The 25,040-nt window shown below is 36.6% G+C and overlaps 1 protein-coding gene across 3 annotated transcripts; it reads left to right on the top strand.

Moving 5' to 3' along the window:
- Nucleotides 1–5,898: 5,898 nt before the first annotated feature.
- On the top strand, nucleotides 5,899–22,822 carry LOC122075116 (phosphatidylinositol/phosphatidylcholine transfer protein SFH8-like). 3 transcript variants are annotated; one of them, XM_042640023.1, is made up of 15 exons: nucleotides 5,899–6,204; nucleotides 6,297–6,399; nucleotides 7,681–7,981; nucleotides 9,083–9,182; nucleotides 12,213–12,479; nucleotides 12,583–12,660; nucleotides 12,772–12,873; nucleotides 12,962–13,011; nucleotides 13,129–13,228; nucleotides 13,351–13,449; nucleotides 13,542–13,652; nucleotides 16,045–16,177; nucleotides 18,254–18,654; nucleotides 22,276–22,350; nucleotides 22,503–22,822. In XM_042640023.1, the coding sequence occupies exons 2-15, from the start codon at nucleotides 6,366–6,368 to the stop codon at nucleotides 22,524–22,526; spliced, it is 1,875 nt and encodes a 624-aa protein (XP_042495957.1). In that variant the 5' UTR covers nucleotides 5,899–6,204; nucleotides 6,297–6,365; the 3' UTR covers nucleotides 22,527–22,822. The 3 variants fall into 3 exon arrangements, with proteins under 3 accessions (XP_042495957.1, XP_042495955.1, XP_042495956.1); XM_042640021.1 differs by having other exon boundaries at nucleotides 6,289–6,399; XM_042640022.1 differs by having other exon boundaries at nucleotides 6,280–6,399.
- The last annotated feature ends 2,218 nt before the right edge of the window (nucleotides 22,823–25,040 follow it).

Genomic DNA, 25,040 nt, shown 5'->3' with positions numbered 1-25,040 from the left:
TTTTTCTTTTCTATTGTAAATACGGTGCAACAGGGCCGGGTTGGGTTGGATTTTAAGAAACCAAGCCCAACCCTAAGTCCCCTTAATTGGGCCCAAATTCCCCTTGATCCTGACTCAAGGTCGCAAAACTTCAGCCCTGGCCTTGCCCTTCAGGGTTCAGCCCAACCCTTACCCTTCTCTAATTGGCCCTGATTTTTTAAAGTCGGGTCGGGATGACTTGGACCTTGGTATCCCTTGACCCTGCAAAATATGAAAAAACTTAAAAATAAAAAATATTCATAATAAAAAGGAGATAAAAAAAAATACAAATTTATAAATTCCTTGGTAAAAAAAGCAAGAGAGATCGTTGAGTAAGGAGTTTTGAGGTGTTAATGACTTAGTGTCAAACAATAAATAAAATTAAGTTAAATTCTGGGTTAACATCAAGGTCCCAACCAGGGTCAACATCAGGGGTAAAAATCAAGGTTGGATCGGGCCAAAAGTCAGGGTAAAAAAATCAGGGTCTGGTTCAAGGTGGCTGGGCAGGCCAAAGACATCAACCCTTACCCGCCCTGACCTTGGCTCAGGGTTAGAAAATTTAGGGTCAGGTAGGCCCTCAGAGCCAAAAATTTTGGATCAGTACTTGTTCAGCATTAGGGCAGGCAAAGGGCAGGTTCAGGCCGTCAGGGCCAAACTTGCACCCCTAATTGTAATATCTCACTTATTATATAACTTATTTACTTTCCTGAATATAAATAGAAACATATAGATTACAAGCAACATCTCTTGGCTACTTCAACCATTTGTTTGGTAAGTGATATATATAAAAAAAAAAAAAAAAAAAAAAAAGCACAAATTGCTTTGTGCAGCACCGTACTAATTTTATATTGTTTTTTTGGTAAGATAAAGGTTTAATATAACACCAACCACAAAATAGGGAGCAAGATATTTGTTAAAGGGTTCAGAATAACAATCTAGTAATATCCTACAAAATAAGTAGGTGGTCGCTTCACAAATGGACTAATAATGCAGTAGAGGCCACAATCAAACACATTGACTTTCAAGCGCATCGCATACCCCAGCTTAGCTTCACAAATGGATTAATAATGCAGTAGAGGCCACAATCAAACACATTGACTTACAAACACGCCGCATACCCCAGCTTACAAAAAACCATACTCTAAAGTCCAAAGGAAACAAACTAGCATCTCGGATATAGAAAGAATCTCTAAGTGATAATGGAAGGAAAACTTGGATTATTGAAATATTTAATTAGTAAATATTTTCATCTCAAAATACCGATCAAATACGAGGAGGTATTCACAAATATATAACGAAAGAAAGTTTATCAATGTGAGATTAATATGACTAACACTCCCCATCACATATTGATGAATTATTGAAATATTTTAGATGAAGATTTTCATCTCAAAATATTGATTTGAAAAGATAAAGTGTTTCCAAGTATATGAGGAAAGAAAAATTTTCACTCAAAATCAATATGGGACTAATATGACTAAAAAAACAATTACTTCAAAACAATAAATTTTTATTTTTATAAAAATTATAATTATTTTACTAAAATATATTGTAAAATTATAGAACATGACTTGCACCAAATTTTTGGAATTTTTTTTCCCTTCAAAAGAAGTCCCATCATGGGTCATGATGCAATTGCCAACCATGGAGGATACCAACCTCATCATGTGGCTAGATTTTTCCCTCACTCCATCCATAATTATGCTGTGTATAATTCATAAAAGAACAAATGTCAAAGAAAATAAATTAATTTCATAATTTAAATTCAATATGTTAGAATCGTTATAATTGAAACAAAAATAGATGAAAAAAAAAAAAACTCTTTTTTTCACAATCTCTATGGCTTCTTTTGTTTTTTTTTTTTTTTTTTTTTTTTTTATATATATATTTTTTCCTTTAGTTAATTTCTATATTTAAGGAAGTGGGCTTTCCGATTGAAGCAGATTTTGTCATGATAGTGTTTGATGAAGCTACATTTTGTGAATATATTATTTATATAATTAATTAATCAATACTCAAGTTTGAATTTTTTTTTTTATTGAACTCGTTTTAGGAATTATAAAACAAAGAATATACAAATGGGAAAGACCAATTCACATATGATGGGACATTTGACCCACATGTCTTAATCTGTCACTTTTGAATAGCTGGCTAGCCATCACCTATTAGGGCCCGTTTGTTTAGAGGGGAGTTGGGGGTGGGATTGTATGACACATGGGTCCCACATGTTAGTGGGGTGAAGAACCGGAATGGAAAAATGAGGAAAAGTTACTATAGCTTCCCACCCCGACTTTGTTTGGTTGGGTGGGAGGAGAGAGAGGGAGAGGGAGAGTGAGGAGAGAGAGAGGGTCTTCACCTCGGAACCCTCTTTTTCCGATTAGGATGAAACCCCATCGGAGCTTCACAAGGGCGTCGACTTCACTTCCCATTCACAACGGAACAGAAACAGAGAAGGCTCAAGCATCTTCTTGTTCTTGTTCGATTCCCATAACCGCAGCCCCCTGCATCTCTTTCTGCTCCTCTTCTTCTTCTTGTTCGATTCCCCTTTTTTTTCTCTTTTTTTTTTTCTTTTTTTTTTTCTTTTTTTTCCCCTGTTTGGTCTTGCTGTTCATCTCCTTCTGTTCTCTTATTCTTCTTGTTTGATTCCCCCCCTCCCTTTTTATTCTATATATTTTGTTTGGTCAGCAGCATTTCTTCTTCTTTCATCCCTTTTTTTTTTGTTTCCCTTTTTTCTATGCTTGCAACCCAGACGGAAGAGTGGTAAGGTATTTTATTTTTTATTTTTATTTTATTTTTTATTTTTTTTTTCTGTTTGATCTTGTAGACCAGACTATAGTTCATCTCCTTCTCTCCTCTTTTTCTTCTTGTTCGATTCCCTTTTTTTTCTCTCTCATGTTTTTTTGTTTGATGTGCAGGGTCTTCTTCTTTGATCCCTCTGGTTTTTTTTTTTTTTCTATGCTTGCAACCCAGGCGAAAGAGTGATGAGGATTTTTTATTTTTTTTTCCTGTTTGATCTTTGTAGAAGGATCGTGTAATTGTTTGGTGATCTGTGAAATTTTGAGAATCTGACCTTTTTCTTTGGTTCTCTTTTCTGCTGTCTTGCATCGTTGCAGTTGGAGTTTAGGGCTTTATACTCTCTTTCTGTTCAATGGTTTTGGTGCAGAAACTATTGTAACGATCCTTCTCATCTTCAAGCTCCAGTGAAGCCATGGCCAGACCGATGACGGTGGAGAAGCTTGAAGGACAATGTTCTTTCGCGCCATCTCCAACAGTTTTCCCAGCAAAGTCCCACCAAATTGGCAGGACTTTGTGAGGGGTTGGGGTGGGAGAATTTTGCATCCACGTCAGCCGACAGGGAAAGGCACAAATATTTTTGTTGTCTTTTGAAAACCCCACCCCAGATAAACAAACGACTTTAAAACCTATGGGGTGGGATAATTCGTACAACTATCCCACCCCATAAATCCCACCCCATCAAAGTCCCCTCTAAACAAACGGCCCCTAATTCACCAAATGGAATGCCAAATGGCCCTAACTAGTACCAATTTTTATCCAATAGTTTCATTCATATCGGAGACGGAATTCCCTAACTATTGCTCTCTCGGCTGCGCCTATTAAGCAAAGGCTTTCTTGAAAATACTAGGCTGATTTCTTTTCTGCTTTATTCATATTAGTTGTTGTTGTGAGCATCAGGAAAGTAAAAAGGATTCGTTCTAAACCTTCTTATTCGACCCATAAAATAATGTTTGTGATCATGAATAATAGGACGTGAGAATTAATGATAAATCCAAAGTATAATAATAGGTTGGTCAGATCATCAATGAAGGAATTAATTTTCTCTATTTATGGATTAAGGAAAATTTTTGCTAATAAATAATGTAATGATATTTAGACCCACATGTAGCCAAACAATAACTTTCGTTAACTTGTCATCAAAATATAAGATTCCACTATGATAGATTAGGAAGAAAATTGCTTAATGTCATAGAGCCTCAAAGTATACTCCAAGGCTGTTGCAAGTCATCAATTTTACATACACTTATTGGGAGCTTATTTATCAAAAGGAACAACTTCTTGTCCCCAAAGTGGTAAATTAAATAAGTTGTAACCTTCTTTTATAGCTCTTTGTTTTATTCGTTAGTTATTAATGTAGTGGTAAAAATTGAAAGTTATTTATTTTAGTATTTAATCCTCAAAAAAATTTGCTATTACCTAGGCTTGTAGGCATAGAAATAGAATTATTCATTTTCCCTTTGGGTTCACAAACGTAGGTTTTGTATTCTCTAAACTACCCTTCAAGATTCCATTTTTTGTCGCAAGACCAAGTAGCAGTCAAATTTCGTTTGATTTACCCTCCTTGAAGGAAAAAAAAAAATCGATTACATTAAAAAGACAAAAAAAAAAAAGTAACCAAGATTTTCCTTTGAGCAAATTTGGAGCTTTTGGCCAAAAGGTGCCACCTAGACTTTTGAACATTGAGGTTTAAAAACCCATAATCAACCTTTATGGATTCTATTCAAACTATATTTTGAATTGATTGAAATACTGAAAAATAAGAATCGACAGAAAGAAGCAAAAGACTTTTCAAATATTTATTTTTTATTAAAAAATTCATAAATTTGATTATTAGATATAAATTTTCATTTCCATAAAAAATGTTTTCATTTCTTTATTGAATAATTAAAAAAGAAAAGAAATTTAAGATTAAGAGCATTAAAGAGGGATTCCAAACATTGGTAGCACAATTCAGGATAAAGGTCGGCTGATTCCAATTCAAATTGATCAATACCATTAATTCTGATATGATTTTTAAAAAACCATGCTAGAGACAGGACAACAGCATCATCAAATTAACCATCAAGGCTCTTAAATTTATTAAAATTGATAATAAAAAAAATATTATGTCAACATGCGTGTCCTTTAGGGGTGACTATTTTAATTGGATGTATAATACCATAATTATACAATAGGGCTCCAAGTATTATGTCAACCCGCGTGCCCATGGAGATGATTATTATAACTGAATGCCTAGTGCCTTATATCTTTTTTCTTGGTAAAAGTACCATCTTAAATCTTACATGTTAAACCAATGATAAAAAAAAAAATAATACATTCAATGAGGAGAAAGAAGGGATTCATATGTTTTGTAGTAAAGGGTTGGTCCAATGGTAAGGTATAAATGTTATAATCTGATGGTTAAGTGATTGAAATAGCCTCTTGATGAAGTAAGATAACATAGTTTTCTTCCCCTGGCCAACCGGCCTCCTATATGCTGGAGCTTTGTGCATTTGGGTACACCCTTCTTTTATGAATAAATAAAGAAAAAAGACCAAACACAACCTAGGGTTTCGGGAGCAAGGGTGTCTTTTCATAATCCACTAAAATAAAGGGTTGTCTTAAAAAAAAAAAAAAAAAAAAAAAAAAAAAAAAAAAAAAAAAGACGACTAGTTCACTATACCAATCGAATACGGCCATGTGATAAATACATTCGTAAGTCCCATAGAATAATAACAAGTACAACCCTTTTTCAAATACACCAAGGCCGCGTCGGAAAAAGAATTTAAACCCTACTCAGAATGACCGTTGAATTGGAATCTTACTTTTCAGAGACGCTTGTGATCCACAATCTTGGTTTTATTACAGCACTGATCCAATCCATCATCAGGAAATGATCGATTAGAATGTACAGTCAACAGTGGCAGCACCAAAAGACGACCATTCAGAAAAGAAGTCAAGATTCACCATTAAATACAGTACCTGACTGACGGCGTATTCCACGTGGCATACGTTTCCGACGTGTCCCACTTCAACGTATAAATAAATTATTATTAAAATTATAAAAGAAAAGAAACAAGGGTATACTCTAAAACACCTCGAAGTTTGCAAATAAACTCTGTACTCTCTCTCTCTCTCTCTCTCTTTATTTCTTTTCACACAGTCGATCTATTCTTTCTCTCTGGCTCTTGCCGTTGTACCTCAGCGGTGTTTTTATTTATTTATTTTTTAATTTGTTGATTGTTCCTCTTCCATCCTCGTACGCTCACCAGCTCCCCGGGCAGCAGATCGCAGACTGGGAGAGTTGGCTTCGATTGATGCTTGTGAGGTTCAGTTGCGAATCGAAGTCCTGGAATTGAGCATCTAGTTCACAGTTTGATTCGTGTTATCTTGAGAGGCGGGTGGTTCGAGGTAATTTTTTTTGTTGGGTTTTATGGATATTCTGTTTAATGTGACGTTTTTCAGAGTTTCTTTAACAGAATGTAGGTTTTCTAGGGTTGCAGCTTCGTGTGGTGATGCTTAATTGATCGTATTAGCTTTGAGATCTCCTCTTACGGTCAGAGTTCGAGGAGATGTCGGGACCACTTGATCGATTTGCGAGGCCTTGTGAGTATTTTCGTTTTGATCCCTCTATGCCGGTGATTGTTATTTTGATGATTCTGAATTTTCGCCTGATTTTGTGAAAAAACGGTTTTTTTCTCTCTCCCCCCCGCCCAACCCCCCCAAAAAAGAAAGAAAAATCTTTTGTTTCCGTCGAATTTTGTTGGCTACTAGAAGCTGTGATGATTTGGTTGCGGTTCTCGTTGGGGAGGCTTTGTGATCATTATCGCGATGAGAAGCTTTCTGTATATGACGAATTGTGTTTTCTTTTTCCTGCCAAAAATTAAAAGAAAAAAAAAGAAAATCTTGACAAGAGTGGGTCGTCTAAATATTGATCTTGATGGGGACTTGGTATTAGGCGCCTAATCGATGAGTACGTCCACAATTCCTCACAAACCATGAAAAGGAGCTGCTCAATCAGCATTGTTTTTAGAACATTTTAATCATGCTTCACTAAGCCATCATCTCTTTCACCTAGAGGGTTGCATGGATTCAAAACATTTACAAGTGAATAATGCACTTCGTCTATAGATGGTGTGGGCCTTTTGATTGGTTTCTGTTATTCGTGGTGTTGAAAGGAAAACTATAGTGTGATCTTTATGTGCATATTTGTAGGAGCTGAAAATTGATTCCATTAGGCTATCGTGAATGATGATGAACTAGATAGGGTATGTGCTTAGTTTTCATGGTATAGTAAGAGGTTATCCACCAATAGGGTATATTTTTAGTTTTCATGGCCTATTTCTGGATTTTTTTCTACACTGTTATGTGCAATTGATTTTAACTCTTAGTTGAAGTGTAGGAGTGTCTGTTAGTCATCACATCGGTGGTTTTTTTTTTTTCTCCCCAGTTTCTTTGGTAGTTCTTGATTTCTGAATTGTGACATGTGGGTTGGGCTGTGTTTGGGAGTGGAGTTTGTTTGAAGTTGTAAATTTTATGAGAGAGGTGACATTCCTTGTTTCAGATATATTAGATATGAATATCTCGCGACATTTTATCGAGAATATGTATATCTTGTGGCAATGGAAGTGAAATTAGTAAGGATTGGTGCAGATAAATGGGATGTTGTCTTCCTCTTCTTCTTCTTCTTTTTTTTTTTTGGGGGGAGGGTATTTGTGCACCGGGACTGCCCTGTGCCGCTTCGTGTCAGGCAATGGTTACTTGATGACTGCTTTTCTGTTTAATATTGTTTACTGCATAATGATTTTCGTTACTGTACCTTAACATGAATGTGAGATTGCAAGAACTACTCATTGTTTCATTTACTGACTCTGTACTATGCTACAGGCTTTGAAGGGTTCTCAGGTCATGATGAAAGAAGAGAAAGGAAATCTGATTTTGAAAATTCAGAGGATGAAAGGAGGACGAGAATTGGGTCCTTGAAGAAGAAAGCTATTAATGCTTCTACCAAGTTTAGGCATTCTCTTAAGAAAAAGAGCAGAAGGAAAAGTGATAGCCGGGTTATTTCTGTTTCAATTGAAGATGTTCGTGATGTTGAGGAGCTAGAGGCTGTTGATGCATTTCGTCAAGCATTAATTTTGGATGAATTGCTTCCTCCAAGGCATGATGATTATCATATGATGTTAAGGTGCTTCTTTTCCATCTATTTTTCATCTGCAGATAAAGTTATTATATGATACATATTTCGGCTGTTTGTGCTGTCTGTGAAAAGTACATGTTAGAACAAGTTGTGCTTTTTTCATCTTTTGGATACAACAATTGTTGCATAATTTTAGCTGAGCCTGAAGTTTTCCTAAATATTTTGTGAACCTTTGTGCATTTTATTGGAAAGTATGTACAATATCTAAATACTTAAAATTTTCTATGTTACTATCTGTAAGCATATAAAATTTATTTTATGCTAACTGATCTTTATTAGGCTTGAATTGAGAAATCAGTCTCCCTAAAAAATACCGGGAAATGATAACATTCACCAAGGTATGGGAACTGATCTTTATTGTGCTTCAATTGAGAATACTGTCTCCCTAAAAAATATCGGGAAATGATAACGTTCACCAATGTAGGGTGAGCCTTATAGAGTTACCAGTTGCCATGTTCCAATAGCAAGGAATGGTGGACACGATTCGAAGTTTTGAAAAATTACAAAAACGTGATGAACCTCTAATATGTAATAATTGGAGATTATTGTCATGCTTGTATGGCTTAAAATAGAGATGAATGGAGAAAAAGGATCCATGTAGCCAACCTCATCTAGTTGGGATAAGGCTGAGTTGAGTTGAGCTGTAGTGGCATGTTTGTAATTTTCTACAACCTTGTATACACTTTTTAATATGCTTATTTTCTGTTGGAATTTAAGCAATGAGAAGGATGAAGAGCCCTTAATAACATGGATCCACCATAATGCTAATCAAATGCTTGCCAAGTGGCAAGCTGTGAACTTGCAAAGGTCACCAATCCTAGTGGTCTATCAATGTAGTCACAATTATTCTTAACTGCTCTAATGCCTGATTGAAGATCTATACACGCTAATTACTTTATAGGTTTTTTTTGTTGTTTTCTAGGCTCGAGTTTTTTATTTCTGTTTATGGGAGACATAATTGCTGTTCTGAAAATGTTTCAGTGACCTAAATTATTTATTTGGTAGTTTCATTTATGCCGTGATATTTAATTTGTTTACCTTTGAATAGGTGTCAATAGATTAACATGCTTAAAATTTCTTTGTTTGCAGATTTCTGAAGGCAAGAAAGTTCGATATTGAGAAAGCAAAGCACATGTGGACTGAAATGCTTCAATGGAGGAAGGACTTTGGTACTGATACTATTTTAGAGGTAATTTTGATTGATATTTCCTTCTGTATTTACAAACAAATACTGATAATGGAAGTGTTGAGATATCACCAGATATGGTGCAGGACAGTTTTGGAAAATCTAATTCTAATCCAAGGATTGAGAGAATTTGGGTTTGAGAAGGTCTACTAACACAAAATTTGTAATATACATGCAGAAAATCAGGTCCAACAGCAGCCATAAATGATGAAATTTCCAAATACTAGTCCAGAAAATTCATTCTGAAAATTCTTGGAAATTTAATAAAATATACATGATAGGTCAGCACCTTCAGTTGCTGTCCCGCGATTTCGGGTGGGTTTGAGAAGGTCTACTAACACAAAATTTGTAATATACATGCAGAAAATCAGTTCTAACAGCAGCCATAAATGATGAAATTTCCAAATACATGTCCAGAAAATTCATTCTGAAAATTCTTGGAAATTTAATAAAATATACATGATAGGTCAGCATCTTCAGTTGCTGTCCAGCGATTTGGGGTGCGGTGATCAAGAGCTAAGTCGCTACCAAACTCCAAAGAATGTGTCCTCAGTGCCTCTTTGCTATTAATTGATGAATCCCCAATTCCCCATTGTGTTTGTGGCTGTAATGCTAAAAATGGGGAAAACTGGGACTAGAATGAAAATTGGTGTAAATAAAGTTTAGGCTAGTGGGAAAAGTTTGATTTCCTGAAGTTTTTAAGTCAAAAGATGGTGAAACAGATCTCAGAATCTGCATCAAACCACAAACTAGTCCTAATCCCCATAGTCTGTGGCTGTGATTTAAGCCAAAAGTGGGGAAAGCTGGGACTAGTATGAAAATTGGTGTAAAAAAGTTTAGGCTAGTGGGCAAAGTTTGATTTCCTTAAGTTCTTAAGTCAAAAGATGGTGAAACAGATCTCAGAATCTGCATCAAACCACAAACCAGTCCTATTCTAGCCCATAGAGAAGGAATAAGGGGGAGAGGGGGTGGTGGCCATGGTTTCGGCAGTTTGGGCCAAAACTTCCAAAACCATGTACATTTTCTGGACTTAAGAGGGGGGGGGGGAGGGGGGGGGGGGACCCACTCAATTCCAGGTGAAACTTCGGCCGAAACTACCGACATCTCGGGGTCCACTGATATGCCAAAATTTTGGCCAAAACTGCCGAAACATGGTGAGATTTGGAAGTATGCTCACAACTTCCAACATATTTTTATTGCCTTCCATTCCAGAATGCATAAGTCTTTTAAAGCCCAGAAGTATAAAAAGAGAAGTAACTCCTATAACTGCTCCTCCACTGATAATTCCCTAATAACTATTTCTCCAGCAATAACTGCTCCACATAGTATTAAAACATTAGTATTTGTAACAGTTTGATACGAAATAAAATAAAACACAACAAATTAAAATGAGGTAGACATAAGTAAACAGAAAATGCATCCACATAAGTTTACAAGGGACGTCTAGCCACAATGAAGTGATGTGTGACTGTGTAAGATTGCATCTCCTTTGACATGCCCTAAGTCCATGAGTGATGTCCTTGTCAAAAGAGGAATCTCAGTAAGGCTGCATTTGGATTTGATGGTATGTATTTGAGGTCCTAAAGTTAAAGGAAGTGGAAAATTGTGGGGATAGCAAGGGACAAGAATATGAGGACCTCTATAAGATATGGCTAAAATGAGAGAAAAGAAGAGTAGATATTTCATCCATGTGAGATGTATTAAAAGTGAAGATGGTAGAGTGCTAGTAAGGGATGATGGCATTATAAAGAGATGGGAAAAATATATTTACGGCCTACGGCTTACTAAATGGAGACGTTACGGGTAAGAGTGTCCCGGAAGACTGCATTACTCATCAAGACACCACACACCATAAATATATATGAAAAGTTAAAGCGATTAAAGTTAAAGAAGCCTTAAGAAAGATGAAAGTAGGCAAAACACTATGCCTCAACGAAGTTTCAATAGAAGTGTGGAAGAGCTTAGGATTATGTGGGGTAGATAAGTAGAATGAATACGGAGTATATGATGTGTAACTTTAATCACACTATGATGGATAACGAAATCGTGAAAATATAGGGAGAGAGATACCACAAAGTGACTATTTTAGATATTTGGGGTCAATTATAAATATAGAAGGTGATATAGAGAATGATGTTTCACAAAGAATTAAAGTGGGATGGATCAAGTGGAGAGGTGCATCCGAAGTTTGTGTGACTGATGTATTCCTTTAAAGCTTAAAGGAAAATTTTATAGGATAGTTATACGATCAGTTGTGATATATGAGGTGGAATGTTGAGCAGTTAAGAAGCGTCATTTAGACAAGATATGCGTAGCAGAGATGAGGATCTTGAAATGGATGTGCGGCAAAACTAGAAATGATAAAGTAAGGAATGATCAGTTGACCACCTTAGAGCTGATTTGGGAGTTGCCCTAACTCATGATAAGTTCCAATAAAGTCATTTTAGGTGGTATATGTTCAATGGAGGCCTATGGATGCACCAGTAAGGAGCAGTGATCTGATTCAAATTGAAAAAATAAAAGGGCAAGGAATAGGCCTAAAATGACTATAGGAGAAGTAGTGCAAAAAGACATGCATAGTTTAGGCCTTGTCTCAAGTATGACCTCGAGTAGAGTTGATTGGAGGGCAAGGATCCATGTGGCCAACTCCATTTAGGTGGGATTTTACTCCATTGTTGTTGTGTTCCTTTCCTTTTAATAAGCCAACCCCATTTAGTTGGGATAAGGCTGTGTAGTTGTTGTAAGTTAAATATGTCATTTGGATGAGAGATTTGATTCGAATTTGGATTTTTATTCTTCCCATGGGCACACATTTGGATTTGGTGATCTGTATTTGAGCTCATCAAGTTAAATCTGTCATTTTACCCAAAAAAATGTTAAATTGTCAAACTTGGTTCAAATTTGGATTTTTATTCTTCCCATGATTTGTGCATTTGCTTTCATTCTTAGCTAGTGTTTTAAGTACTGAACTCCAGATTGTGGTTCCTTCTTGTTTCTAGGTTGATCAACATGTTTACTATGTTGTTTCATCAGGATTTTGAATTCAAAGAGCTGAATGAAGTTTTACAGTACTATCCTCATGGTTATCATGGTGTGGATAAGGAGGGAAGACCTGTTTACATTGAAAGACTGGGAAAGGTTGATCCAAACAAACTCATGCAAGTGACAACAATGGATAGGTATATCAAATACCATGTTCAGGAGTTTGAGAGGAGCTTTGCCGTCAAGTTTCCATCTTGCTCAATTGCTGCAAAAAGGCATATTGATTCGAGTACGACGGTTCTGGATGTTCAAGGCGTGGTAGGTCTTATGTCCTCTTCTTTCTCTTAGTTTTCTGGCATGGCTTTAATTGTGGGGACTATATAATCAAGATTCTCACATGTTCCATTTATCTGCTTTTTAGAGTTTGAAAAACTTCAGCAAGGTTGCACGGGAGCTTATTGTGCGGCTACAAAAGATTGATGGTGACAATTACCCCGAGGTATGTAGTGATGAGACCTTCTAAATGATGCATTCTAGCCTCTCAGCCATTAAAATTCCTATAGACCACTGCATCTGTAATCTCTTATGACATGGGAACACATTGGTGCAGACACTCTGCCGTATGTTTATCATCAACGCTGGTCCTGGCTTTAGGCTTCTGTGGAACACTGTGAAGACTTTCCTTGACCCCAAGACCTCTTCTAAGATTCATGTATGACTGACACCTTCCATTTATTTAAAGAGTTTTTATTTTTTAATTTACTATTTGAGGCATCAATTGTATTTCAAAATCTCCATAGGTTATTGGGAACAAGTACCAGACCAAGTTGCTTGAAATAATTGATGCCAGGTAATTACTTTTAATTTTTAACTGAATTCAGGTTTATAATAATGATATGTTACTTGTTTCATGCTTTACGTATGCTATCCATTTCTAACTTTCTAAAATGTGTTGCAATGTATCTAGTGAGTTGCCAGATTTTCTGGGTGGTACATGTACCTGTGCGGATCAAGGGGGTTGCTTAAGGTCTGATAAGGGGCCATGGAAAGACCCTAACATACTGAAGGTTCTGTATTCTCCGCTGGAATATTTTGCTTCTTTTATTTCTGAAGAGTTAGTTGTTGAGGCTATACCCTTGCTAGTTATTGGTAAATGGTTATAATTGCCTGCTTGTGCATTGTAATGCAGATGGTTCTTAATGGCGAAGCACTATGTTCTAGACAAATTGTTAAAGTTTCCAACAGTGAGGGAAAGATAATTGCGTATGCTAAGCCACAGTACCCAACAGTAAGGAAGATATTTTCAATCATCTCACACTTTGTATTATGGAGGCCAAGCTTTATGCTCTGATTCTTCCATCTGTTTGCTTGTTGGAGTAGATAAAAGGTGGTGACACATCAACTGCTGAGTCGGGCTCTGAAGCTGAAGATATTACTTCCCCTAAATCAATGAGTTACTCACATCTTCGTTTGACTCCTGTCCGTGAAGAAGTAGGTGCTCATTTATCTGTGGATGGATACATTAGCAAGATAAATGAATATCAGTTATTTTTTGGAGAAGTTGCAATGAAAAATTTCCAAAATTTTAATTCTTTGACTGTTCTACATGAATAATGCTGGATAGATCAATAACAACTGCCTAGCACACTTGGTGAGGTTGTGGTGCGTAAAGCCCACACTCACCAGGAGGTCTTGGGTTTTTGAGTCTCCTGGTTGTTGCCTTCCTCCTCCCCCTTTCTGTACTGTACCCATCTGAAAAAAATGCTGGATAGATCTAACAAACGTGAGGCATGACAATGTAGGTTGTTGGACCAACATATAATTTATGATATTTTTAGTTGAAATTAGGGTTGAAGGTATTAAAATAGTCACCTTGTGGAATCTCTCTCCTCTCAATTTTCATCATTTCATTATCCATCATAGAGTTGCTAAAATTGCACTTCATGTACTCTGTCTTCAATCTATTAATCTTAAAACCTCTTGTTTTCAAGGTAGATCTCCATAGCTCCAACTTAATGTTAATACCTACTTTGGTCTCATCCACTAAAACGATGTCATCGGGAAAGACCATACACTAGGGGCCCTCATTTAGCATGCTCTTGGATAACTAATTCATGATAAACACAAACAAATATGGGCTAAAGGCCGGTCCTTGATGGTGACCAATCATAATTGGGAATTCTTTGTCTTTGACCTCCACAAATCTCACACTAGCCACCACAGCCTCATATATGTCCTTAATTATATCCACATATGTACTCGACACCTCTTTCTTAACTAGGATATGCCAGATTAGATCTCTAGGAACTCTGTCATATGTTTTTTCTTAGTCAATTAATACCATATGGAGATCCTTCTTGTGGGTTCTATAACTTTTCATAGGCCTCCTTAGTAGGTAGCCTCTATTGTGCATAAATCCAAATTGGTTCTCCGAGATCTTAGTTTCTCTTCTCAGGCGGCCTTTAATAACATTCTCCTATAGCTTCATGGTATGACTCATTAGTTTTATGCTTTTATAGTTATTACAACTCTGACTTTATTATCGTAGACCGGGACTACAATGCTTCTCCAATCAATTGGCATCTTCCTTGTGGTCATAATCTTGTTAAATAACTTGGTTAACCAAACAACTCCACATACTCCTAGGGTTTTCCACACTTCTATTGGATCTCATCGGGCTTGCTGTCTTGCTTGCTTTCATCTTTCTCAAGGCTTCTTTAACTTTGGCCACGTTAACCTTTCGCACATATCTCTGACATGCGGAGTCTTGTTGTGTAAAGCAATCTTCTGGCTCATTCATACTCGAGCTTTGATAAGCTTATCAAGGCAGCCATCCTCAATTCCTCATTGTGCCATGTGGAGTGAGGACTTGTTAAATTCTACTATTGGATGGTACATTTAGAGTATACAACATCAACAACAAAAAGCTGAGCAATATCACAACTTAATGGTGTTGGCTACATGGATCCATACAAAGCAAAATAGGAAGATGAGGGTAGAAATACCCCCTTGTGTATTGGCATGCATCTCTATGTATACATGCATGCCCGTCAGAGTTCTAAATCTCGGTCAAAACTTCAAGTTTCAACTGAAATTTCCTAGTTTCAAGTAGGGTCAAATTGAAAATGTTATTGGTTTTGACCAGTGTCGACAATATTTCGTACATTTCGAAAGTTTTGATCAGTTTCAACCAATTTTGGCCAGTTTTGAGTCTTTTGACCAGCCCAGTTTTGGTAGTTTGGGCCATTTTTTACCAGCCCATGACATGTCTAATTTTGCCCCAAAAAGTATCTGGTTTTGACCCGTATCTCGGTTTCGAGCTGGGTCGAGATCAAAATTCTTATCCTTGGCCTACAGTACTCCAACCGTGATTGTACACTTTCCCATAGCCCTGAATTTTCAAGCCTGCATAGTTGAAAATGGATTAATAGATGTTACGTTTAAAGCCTCCGTGGTTGAAAATGGAATTCATATTCACAAAATTCTCACTCCCTCTCTCTGTCACACACACACACACACACACACACACACACACACACACACGCACTCACACACTAACATGTATGCTGGCCTGTTCTTCTCTCTGCATCTTTGTATGTTGCGAGGGAGATATATTTAGAATCGTTAGGAAGACCATTTATCTTGTGTCTGATGCAGTTGACATTCGTGTGACAGTTGTGCAGTTTCCTCAACTACTGTCCCTTTTTTTGTATTTGTGTAAAAGAGGATGTACATTTTTCTCAAAGAAGTGTATCTGTCAGAAGTGGTTGTGCTAAGTTGTTTGCATTTGTAAAATAAATTTTGACTGCATTGAGTGATTGGAAATTCATAATTTTTCAGAGCAGTTACTGATAATGCTAATTATGTTGTGATCAAATTACAGGCCAAAGTGGCTGGTAAGGCAAACTTTACTGGTAGCAGTTCAGAGTATGATGAATATGTTCCAATGGTTGACAAAGCCGTCGATGCTGGATGGAAGAAACACGGGTCCCTTCAGAGGGCCTATTCTTCCAAAGGTTAGCAACATAATTATGGCTTCTATTAGAAGAATAATTTCTTTTGTGAGTTGAGGTTCAGTTTCATGAAATACTGTTGTTAAGCCTTCCAAACTTGAAAACTGATTAACCTGGGAAATGGAAATTCCTTTTCATGGTGAAAATTCTCTGGAAATAAGGAAACAACTTAATGTCTCAAGGTCTTGTGAACTGTCTTCACCATGAGGTGATTCTATCTTACCAAGTTTTGAAACATCAATAGAATGCTGTCATGCTCTTTGGCTCGCCTAGTGCTTACACACTTATCTTGCTGACTTTATCACTGACTGGTTTATGTTGTGGTTTGAAGCAGCTACCTATTAGGCTCATTTTGTAAACTCCACTCGTTTCCTATTAGGTTCATTTCGTAAACTAGTGGCAAACTTGGATGGGTGCTGCCTGGGGAAGGGGGAATGTTATAGACAATTCTCCACTAATCTCATGGTCAAATTTCAGTCTGAAACAAGCACAGGAAGGGACCAAAAAGTGAGTTTTGAGCTCACATTTTTTAGAGCACTTATACCTACTTGTTTGAAGCTGAAACTTGATCACTGAGATGAGTGGTGGTTTTCTATTGAATGTACCAACCCATATTTGTTATGTGGCAAGTTGTGATGGAGGAGAAGGTTCACAAACTATTGTAAAATTTAGCACCTTCTCCCCTATAAATTCAGCATTTAAGTATAAATAGAAATGGATAGTCAAATATGACTGCTCACTTTAGCCTGCCATGGGAATGACGACTAAGTTATACATTTAAAAATATTCATCCATCCAAAGTATTATTTTCTTAGTAGTTGTCTAGAAAAAAAAAAAAAAAAAAAAGAAAGGGGAAATAATATAGTGGCAGTGATATGTGAGAAATGTGCATTAACTAGATTTAGACAACCGTGGAATCAGGCAATCATCTACGTAAAGAATAATTTGGTACATTTATTACAAAGATGTATTTGGGCTGACGGTTGATTTTTTTTTTTAAATTCCAGACGAAGTATGGAAGAATTGGATTATATTATATCCAAGAATAGCAAAAGAGTATTACCAAGGAAAAAGGATAACAGTGGAAAAGAAGATTTTTGGACTAATGATTACTTGAGAGATTATGATGCTTCATGCCTTAGTTAAGTTAGCAAAATGTGGGTTCAGTTAGTACAATAAGAATATATACTGGGGGAAGAGAAAAATGTGAATGATGGTGACAACTAGAGAGAGATGGGAAAGAGATGATGATCAGAAGGTGGAGAGATATGTATGGTTCAGCTTCACTGGTCAAAGCTGAATGTGGGTTCACTTGGTACGTTAAGAATAATTTACTGTAGATTATAGAAGTACAACTCGACCATGATGAAATGTAGAGACAAGGAGACAGCTGGTGTATAAGTTTTTCCAACATATAACCAATCTCGGATCTGATTGAATGGCTTACCATATCAGTTATTAAATGGCTTTACTTAGAGAAAGAACAATTGTCATAAATTTTTCCTCGAGTATTAACTTGAGTATATTTTGATGATGTTAGGTTGTGTACAACAATCTTCTTTCACCCAGTGACCTTTGAAAGGAAGTCTCTTGACTTTCCTCCTGTCCATAGTGCTCAAATAGGAAGCCTTCTATTGTTTGACATTCTTCTATTGCTATATTCAGGTTAGTATTGCATGATGCTAGAAAATATTTGTGTGATAACATTGCAAACAGGTGCATGGCCACCGGATATACGTATCAGAATATCAGTAGTCAATGCCCTAGCCTGCTACCACAAGAATGTCTATGAAAGTTAGATTGGTTAGCGTGACATGACTTTTGTTTTCCAGTTGCTTAGCCCAACCCTGCCACCTCTTGACAAGATACTGAAAAATTCAAATGAAGCAGTCAGTGGTTGTTGACTATAGTTGTACATAGACATGTGGAAGTCTTCTTGGTTTGAATGTGTTAGGTTACTGTAATTCAACTGTTAGATATCTGTTTTTGGGTTGCTGTAATTCAACTGTTTGATATGATTTTTTTTGTTTTGTTTTGATATGATTATTTTGCAACATTCATTAAAAATATCTAATGCAGGGGCACTTCCTTTGCCTGACACTAAGAAGACTCCAGAAGGAATTCGTGCTCATATATTTGCCATTCTTATGGCCTTTTTCATGGCAATCTTTTCTTTCTTCCGTTCTATAACTTGTCATGTGACCAAGAAGCTTCCGGAAGTATCTCATCATGACAACAGTGTTCCTGCTCACGCACTCGCTTCAGTGCCTGATAAAGAGTGCTGCCCCCCTTTACCAAATCCAGGATTTACCGAGGCAGACCTTCTCTCATCTGTACTAAAAAGGCTTAGTGAACTGGAGGAGAAGGTAGACACACTTCAAGCAAAGCCATCTGAGATGCCATATGAGAAAGAGGAGTTATTGAATGCTGCTGTTTGTCGTGTGGATGCTCTGGAAGCAGAGCTAATTGCTACTAAGAAGGTACAATATCACATTTAATTGTTGTGAAAGATATTCCTCCATGTCCATCCTAGGAACCATTCCATCATGCTTACACTCAGCATGCTGATTGATGCTGTAGCAGACTGACTGCGGGATCTGCATGGTGTCCTATCATTCTCAACAGTATGGCCTCCCATCAGTGGGATTTTCAAACTTCTATAGTAATTCATGGAAATATTATATTCGTTTATAATTTTTAATTTTGACCATTGATAAATGATGATTTGACCAAGTTGCCCACCAAATTTGTCACCAGTATCCCAATTAGGTTATCTCAGTTGGCAAGGATCAACAACTTACAATTAAGAAGTCATTAGTTCAACTCTCCTTGGGGCCTACCTATCCCAAAAATAATAATAATTCAGTGAAACTGCCACATGGCTGTTGTTAAAGGTGTGATTGAATAGGTTTCAGGTTAATATGCGCTGGAACCCAGCTCCCTTTATTAATTTGCAGCAGTTCTACAATTGGTCTCTGGTTGTATTTTTGTATAGAAGTTTGATGGTATGCCAAAAGTAATGCAGGAGTAGATTACAAGTAAACTACCCGAGCAATTTATAACCCCAAACAAGACAAATAGGACAAACCGACTAACTTGATAATAACCAGAAATAGGACCAGGAAACAAGGAAATAAGACTATCAAATGAACCTCCAAGGATACAATACCAATACAGGAGCAAAACCAGCTCAAAACCCAACCCGATAGGAGAGAGAAAGACTTGCAATATGGCTGGAGAGAGAGGTGCAACTGGGCCTGTGGGGCTCCAATTGAGCTGCAAATTTGGTCGATTGTAGGGCCTAGGGAGGGTACAAAAACCCCCAAAGTTGATAGTCTTCGGACGGCTGGTTGTGGAGTTATGTACTTTCTTGATTTTCAGACCTAGGTGAGAGAAACTGAGAGAAATCTTCGAGAACTTTGATAGGGCTGCTTGGGCAGCAATGAGGAGAGGATCGAGTGATCCTTGTAAGGCTCTGAACACCCTCTGAAAAGGGCTTGCAGATCCGAGATCAATTGGGGAAGGAAGAGGAGATCGATTGATCTTCAATTCTTGAACTTCTCAGCTGGTCGGTCATAGTTCTGCTGGCTTTTACAGATCTGAAATTTCTTGAATTGATGTTCACAGCAGATAAAGAATAATAACAGTAAATAAAAGTAGGGAAAGAGAAAGGGAACCAAGAGAATTGTGGTGGAGGGTGACTATCTCGGCCCGGGCTTCTCACCCCCAGCTATTCCGGCTGTTTAAGCAGTTGACTACAATCATTCATTATTCAAATCTAAGAATTGAGAGTATATATGCTCCTCTATATATAGAGGGTTGAAGAGCAATCATAACGTAACTAGGAGCTAGTCTTCAAGTAGGACTAGACAATATCTAATAGCAGTTGGACTACAAATAGGATTAGGACTAGAACTCCAACATGGAGTAGGTAACTAACTAGTCATTCACTAATAGGAAAACCTAAACTAACTAATAACTGAAATAACAAAGGAAATAGGCTCAAAACATGACTCTAACTAAACTAATGAATTAAATCCTGTTTTCCTACTTTCCAGCCATATTTTAGGCCCATTAAAGTGGCCCATTAGAAAGAAAACCCATGGGATCAAAGGCCTAACACATACATAACCCAACCCAACGCTTATTTGCAATAAAATAAACCCATTAAGTGACTTATCTACATCAAAAAACCTCCATCAGTGTGTGCTCAGGGTTGGGGCAGTTAGTCTCGCATACCAAGCCCACATCTAGGCCACATTTGGGGACTGGAGTGATTTGACCACTGGTCACACACATTTCTGTATCTCTTGAAAACCTCTCAATATGCTTCACCATCAATCTGATTGAAAGTCACAACTCTATTTACGAGTTCCTGCCCTGAACTATTGGATGACAAAATTTCATTCTTGATGCTGGAATAAACTAACACCAATATATTTTTCAGATCTGTTTTGACATTCCCAAACCCTGTTATGGATATTATGAATCTCCTAAGATTCTTATGGAAGAATTCTAGGATCTACAAATGCACATTTTTATCTTCCGTTATGGGGATTAATGCATTGTTCTTCCTGCTTACTACATCATCCTTCTCAACCATCCTATCCACTTTTTCAGGGCCCATCCATACTATTGATTCTCCCTGGGTCTATTTATCCCATCTATCTCCATACTATTGATTCTCCCTGGGTCTATTTATCCCATCTATCTCCATACTGTTGATTCTCCCTGGGTCTATTTATCCATCTATCTCCCACTGATGTCAAGAGTATTGGGCATTCTACTATTCCTAGTAGTCTTTTTACATTCAACATGTAAAATGTTTATAAGCAGCTCGTGTCAGGTTAATCTCTCTTTTTCTATCAAAATTAGGAATGTTGGGGAAATTCATGGTCTCATTTGAGTGATTGCATAAGACAAACTGAGATAGAAGTCCTTGTTAGTTCAAGCTTTTTGGTTCCTTTGTTTCCATCTGACAAGAGCTGCAAGATCTTTCGGTTATTGAATATTTATTTCATTCAATAGTAAGACATTAAGTTTATTTTTAGTCTGCTTTCGTGTTACTTTCTGAAGTACAATAGTCCCATATTATGAACTCTTTCACCTGGCACCCTTGTTTTGAAGATCTCGTTCCTTGGATAAACAAAACTCAAGTTGTGTCCGAATTACTTTTAGTTCAGTTAATGGTTAATCTTACTTTAGTTTTTGTATATTTAGTTGAAGTATCTCGATTCTCCAACAAGTAAGTTCTAGATGAGGAATCTTTTGTTTGAGGATTATTGCAGGATATTGTTCATTATAAGCAGCATAGGAACAACTCATGCAGTGATGTTATTGTGGACCGGGTAGTTTGATTGTTCGGTTCTCAGCTGCTGTGCTTTAATGCTTTGTAATGCTTCAAGGACCAGAGTCATTTGAAAACAATTGGCTTCGACTGTCTGTCGTGTATGGAAAATCTTATTTTTAGATCATCAGTACTGGATGCTGAAAGGCTTAGATGGTTGGCAATGAATTGTCATATATGTGGATACTTTTAATGAACACTTAGTTGTGTAGGTACTTTTTTAACTCAAAAAGACCTTGGTACAACAAATGCCTGAACCACCAGATTGGCAATACTTGTGTTAAATTATCAATCTGTAGGTCACATTTTTAATATTAGAGCTTATATTATGTTAATCAATAAGGGTTCATTGCTTAGAGCAATGTAAAAGGTTTGGTCCAGGTTACTACGGTAAATACCCAGGGTTCAAATCTTGAGGGCAGCCACTTTGCACAAAAATGCCAAAGGTTAGGACTGTCTCCAAACTCACCCTTCCGAGGATCTCGCATATGTGGGACCAGCACTGGGTGATGGTCCTTTTATAGTATGTTAATCAATGGGACAATTGGACCAGATAGTTGCCCTGTCATATTACCAAATGCAAGTCCACCACAGTCCTATATGGTCAAGAACATTGATGAGCATTTTTTTTTTTTTTTTTTGGGGTGGGGGGGTGGTGGTGTTGGTTTAGTATCAAATTTCCATTACATAGACGGTTGTTTCTATTAATGATGTTGTCTTCTCACTTTTGTTTACCATTTTTTTTTTGGGGCAGGCTCTACATGAAGCTCTAATGAAGCAAGAAGAATTGCTCGCATACATAGACAGTCAGGAAGAAGCAAAGCTCCGGGTAAGTTTCAGAGAGCGTTTAATTTATGTATGTAATAATATTGTCAGAATTGAGATTCTGATCTGGCAATATTATTAAAAGGAAAATTTACTTCGCTACACTTTTCTATGGATTGGTGATAATGAGATCCACTTTTGATCCTTGTTGTGCAGAAAAAGAAATTTTGCTTGTGGTGAAGAGAAATTGGAGAATTTTCTGGCGGTTTATCTGTCCTGTTGTCACCTATACAGGTCTTTGAGATGCAAATAGTTCTTCAGAAAAGGGTTAACTGACTTAAATGATGTGGGTTTATATATACCGAGGATTACACAAACTGCTGGAATAAAGTTCTTTTTACTTCAGCTGCTCATATATTGGTTTATTTTATTTATTTATTTATCTTGTTTTTCATTCCCTGTTCAACTATGTGATGTTGTTGCGTTTGGATTTTGATACCTTAAGATGGAAATGTGAAAAAAAGGCTTCATTTGTTTGGTTGGACTCAAAATATTGTAAACTAGAATGTTTTAAGGACCATATTAACATAGAGATGCTAACAATATGGATAAAGCTGATAGCCTGAGAAGTGTTAATTAAGTTATATGACTACATTTGTCACAAAATGGATTTCGAAAGTCCACTTCGCTGGAAAATGCTATGAAACTTTGACATCTGAACGTGATACTGTTTTGTCACCTGATGAATTAAAATCTTACTGGACATTCGGCCATGATCGATCTCCACCATGAAAGCAATCTTCAAAGGTCAAGCACTTTGTGAAGGTACATCTGTTGAAGTTGGCATAGGATGCATAGTTAAATTCCATTTCACTGTTCCCAGCATGACGTTTTGTGTCTGTTTGGTTTCTCTTTTGGCCACCCCGCAGCGAGAGAGGACCCAAATCCGTTTTGTTTTGCATACTATTCATGTACGAAATATTAACCCTTACAATTTGTAAGAAATTTTATTTTAGGCTCTTTAAACAGTGGAACCTTTAGAAAAATACACATAAAATGGTAGTTTGATTTGGACCCTAGGTTCGAAATATATGATATACGTTGTTGTATACAATCTCTTTTATAGCCTATTTTACAAAATTTAATATTAGAACACGTAATTCAATTAAAACAATTAAAATATGAATTAAGAATGAATAAATATAAAACTATAAATCATTTTATAATTATCAGTTTAGTAATAATAAATGTTATACATGGTTCACTATAAGCAGTCAAAATTTCCTGGAGTCCTAGTTCTACATCGAGTTATACATGTTATCGTTGCCATTGAAGCAAATTTGAATCTTGCAAAGATCTTCCACAAATACGGCAAATCTTTGCTTCTGATGCGCTCCACCATTCCCAAGCACTTATTCCAAGTTTTTATGATAGTGTGATTGGGTAAAAAATCACAAAAAGACTAGGCTTGCACCACCTTTTCTGTCAAAGCCAACGTTCGACCAATGTAATCTTTTTTCTTTTTATCGGTACCTACTCTATAGAGGGGAGGGGAGGGGAGGAGATAATGGTTAGGAGACTTGAATTTGAGACCACCTGATGAATTCACCACAGCTTCACGTTCACCAATTGTGCTAGGCAATTGTTGTCTAAAGAGATTTGAGCCTAGGCACTTGTCCTCTATAGAGAGTTAAGCGTAGGACTTGTAATCTTTGTTTATTGTTCAAATTCGTTTTAATATCTATCAAAATAAAAAATTTTCACGAAATTTCGATGAAACCTTGAGCCAAACCAATGAGGAGGGACAAAACAGTATCATACAATAAAGAACAGCAAAGGCATTTGTTGTGAAGAGGAGAGAGATACTGAAATAGACACAAAGATGCTAATATACCCTATTGTGATGCAACTCATAGAACCTTTAAAATCGTTTTGAAGTCCTATCGAAAACCCAAAAATGTCACTAAAATTACCCCTGAATCAACCAATTTCCAGGCTAAGACAAGCATACCCAACACGGGCTGGCACATCCTAACATTTTCCAGTTATATTGCATTTGTTTTTCTCTTTTGACAGAAATAACTTTAAATTCAAAAAGATATAAAGACGCAAAGTCCAGTACAGCCCCTAATATGTCCTATTAAGCCCAGATATGGCTAAGACTGATATCGATTTCAATACCATTTTTTAAAACCATGCTCCAAACCATTTCATAAAATCCGATTTCCTTAGTATTCGAAGTACAAAATTAAACCCCAGCTACATGTGTATCTGGCGCTGTTTAGTGGCAAGGAAAATTAAAGGGATGAGAGCTGAAAATTTTAAAACTAGAAAAGAAACTTAATTATTATCCCACATGATAATATCACTAACTCCAAATATTTTTATATTTAGTTATTAAATTTTTTTTTTCATTCAAATCTCTTGGGTTTGGAAAACAAAAAATTACATCTAAAATAAATGGTAAAAATTTTGAAGTAGCTCAAACAGTTTAATGAATACAAAAATTTCCCTTTTTTTTTTTTTTTTTAGGGTCAAACTGACAATCTCTCTTGGTCTCTTGGCTGTTTGGATAAATTGAGCCATATATATCAGAAAGCTTTTCAGACAACGTTCGATGGCCTCTACTGCATTGTTCATTTCCCTTGCGGTCCCTTGAGAAAAGGAGAAAAAAAAGAGAGAAACATTGTTTACATTTTAAGCTGGGAACTACAGGTAAGCAATTGCCATAAGTTTTATTTAAGAGATCAGTAG

This window comes from Macadamia integrifolia, chromosome 4 (assembly GCF_013358625.1).
Source record: "Macadamia integrifolia cultivar HAES 741 chromosome 4, SCU_Mint_v3, whole genome shotgun sequence".
Classification (NCBI taxonomy): domain Eukaryota; kingdom Viridiplantae; phylum Streptophyta; class Magnoliopsida; order Proteales; family Proteaceae; genus Macadamia; species Macadamia integrifolia.
The sequence above is the reverse complement of the archived record's forward strand: the minus strand, read 5'-3'. Positions and strand labels throughout refer to the sequence as shown.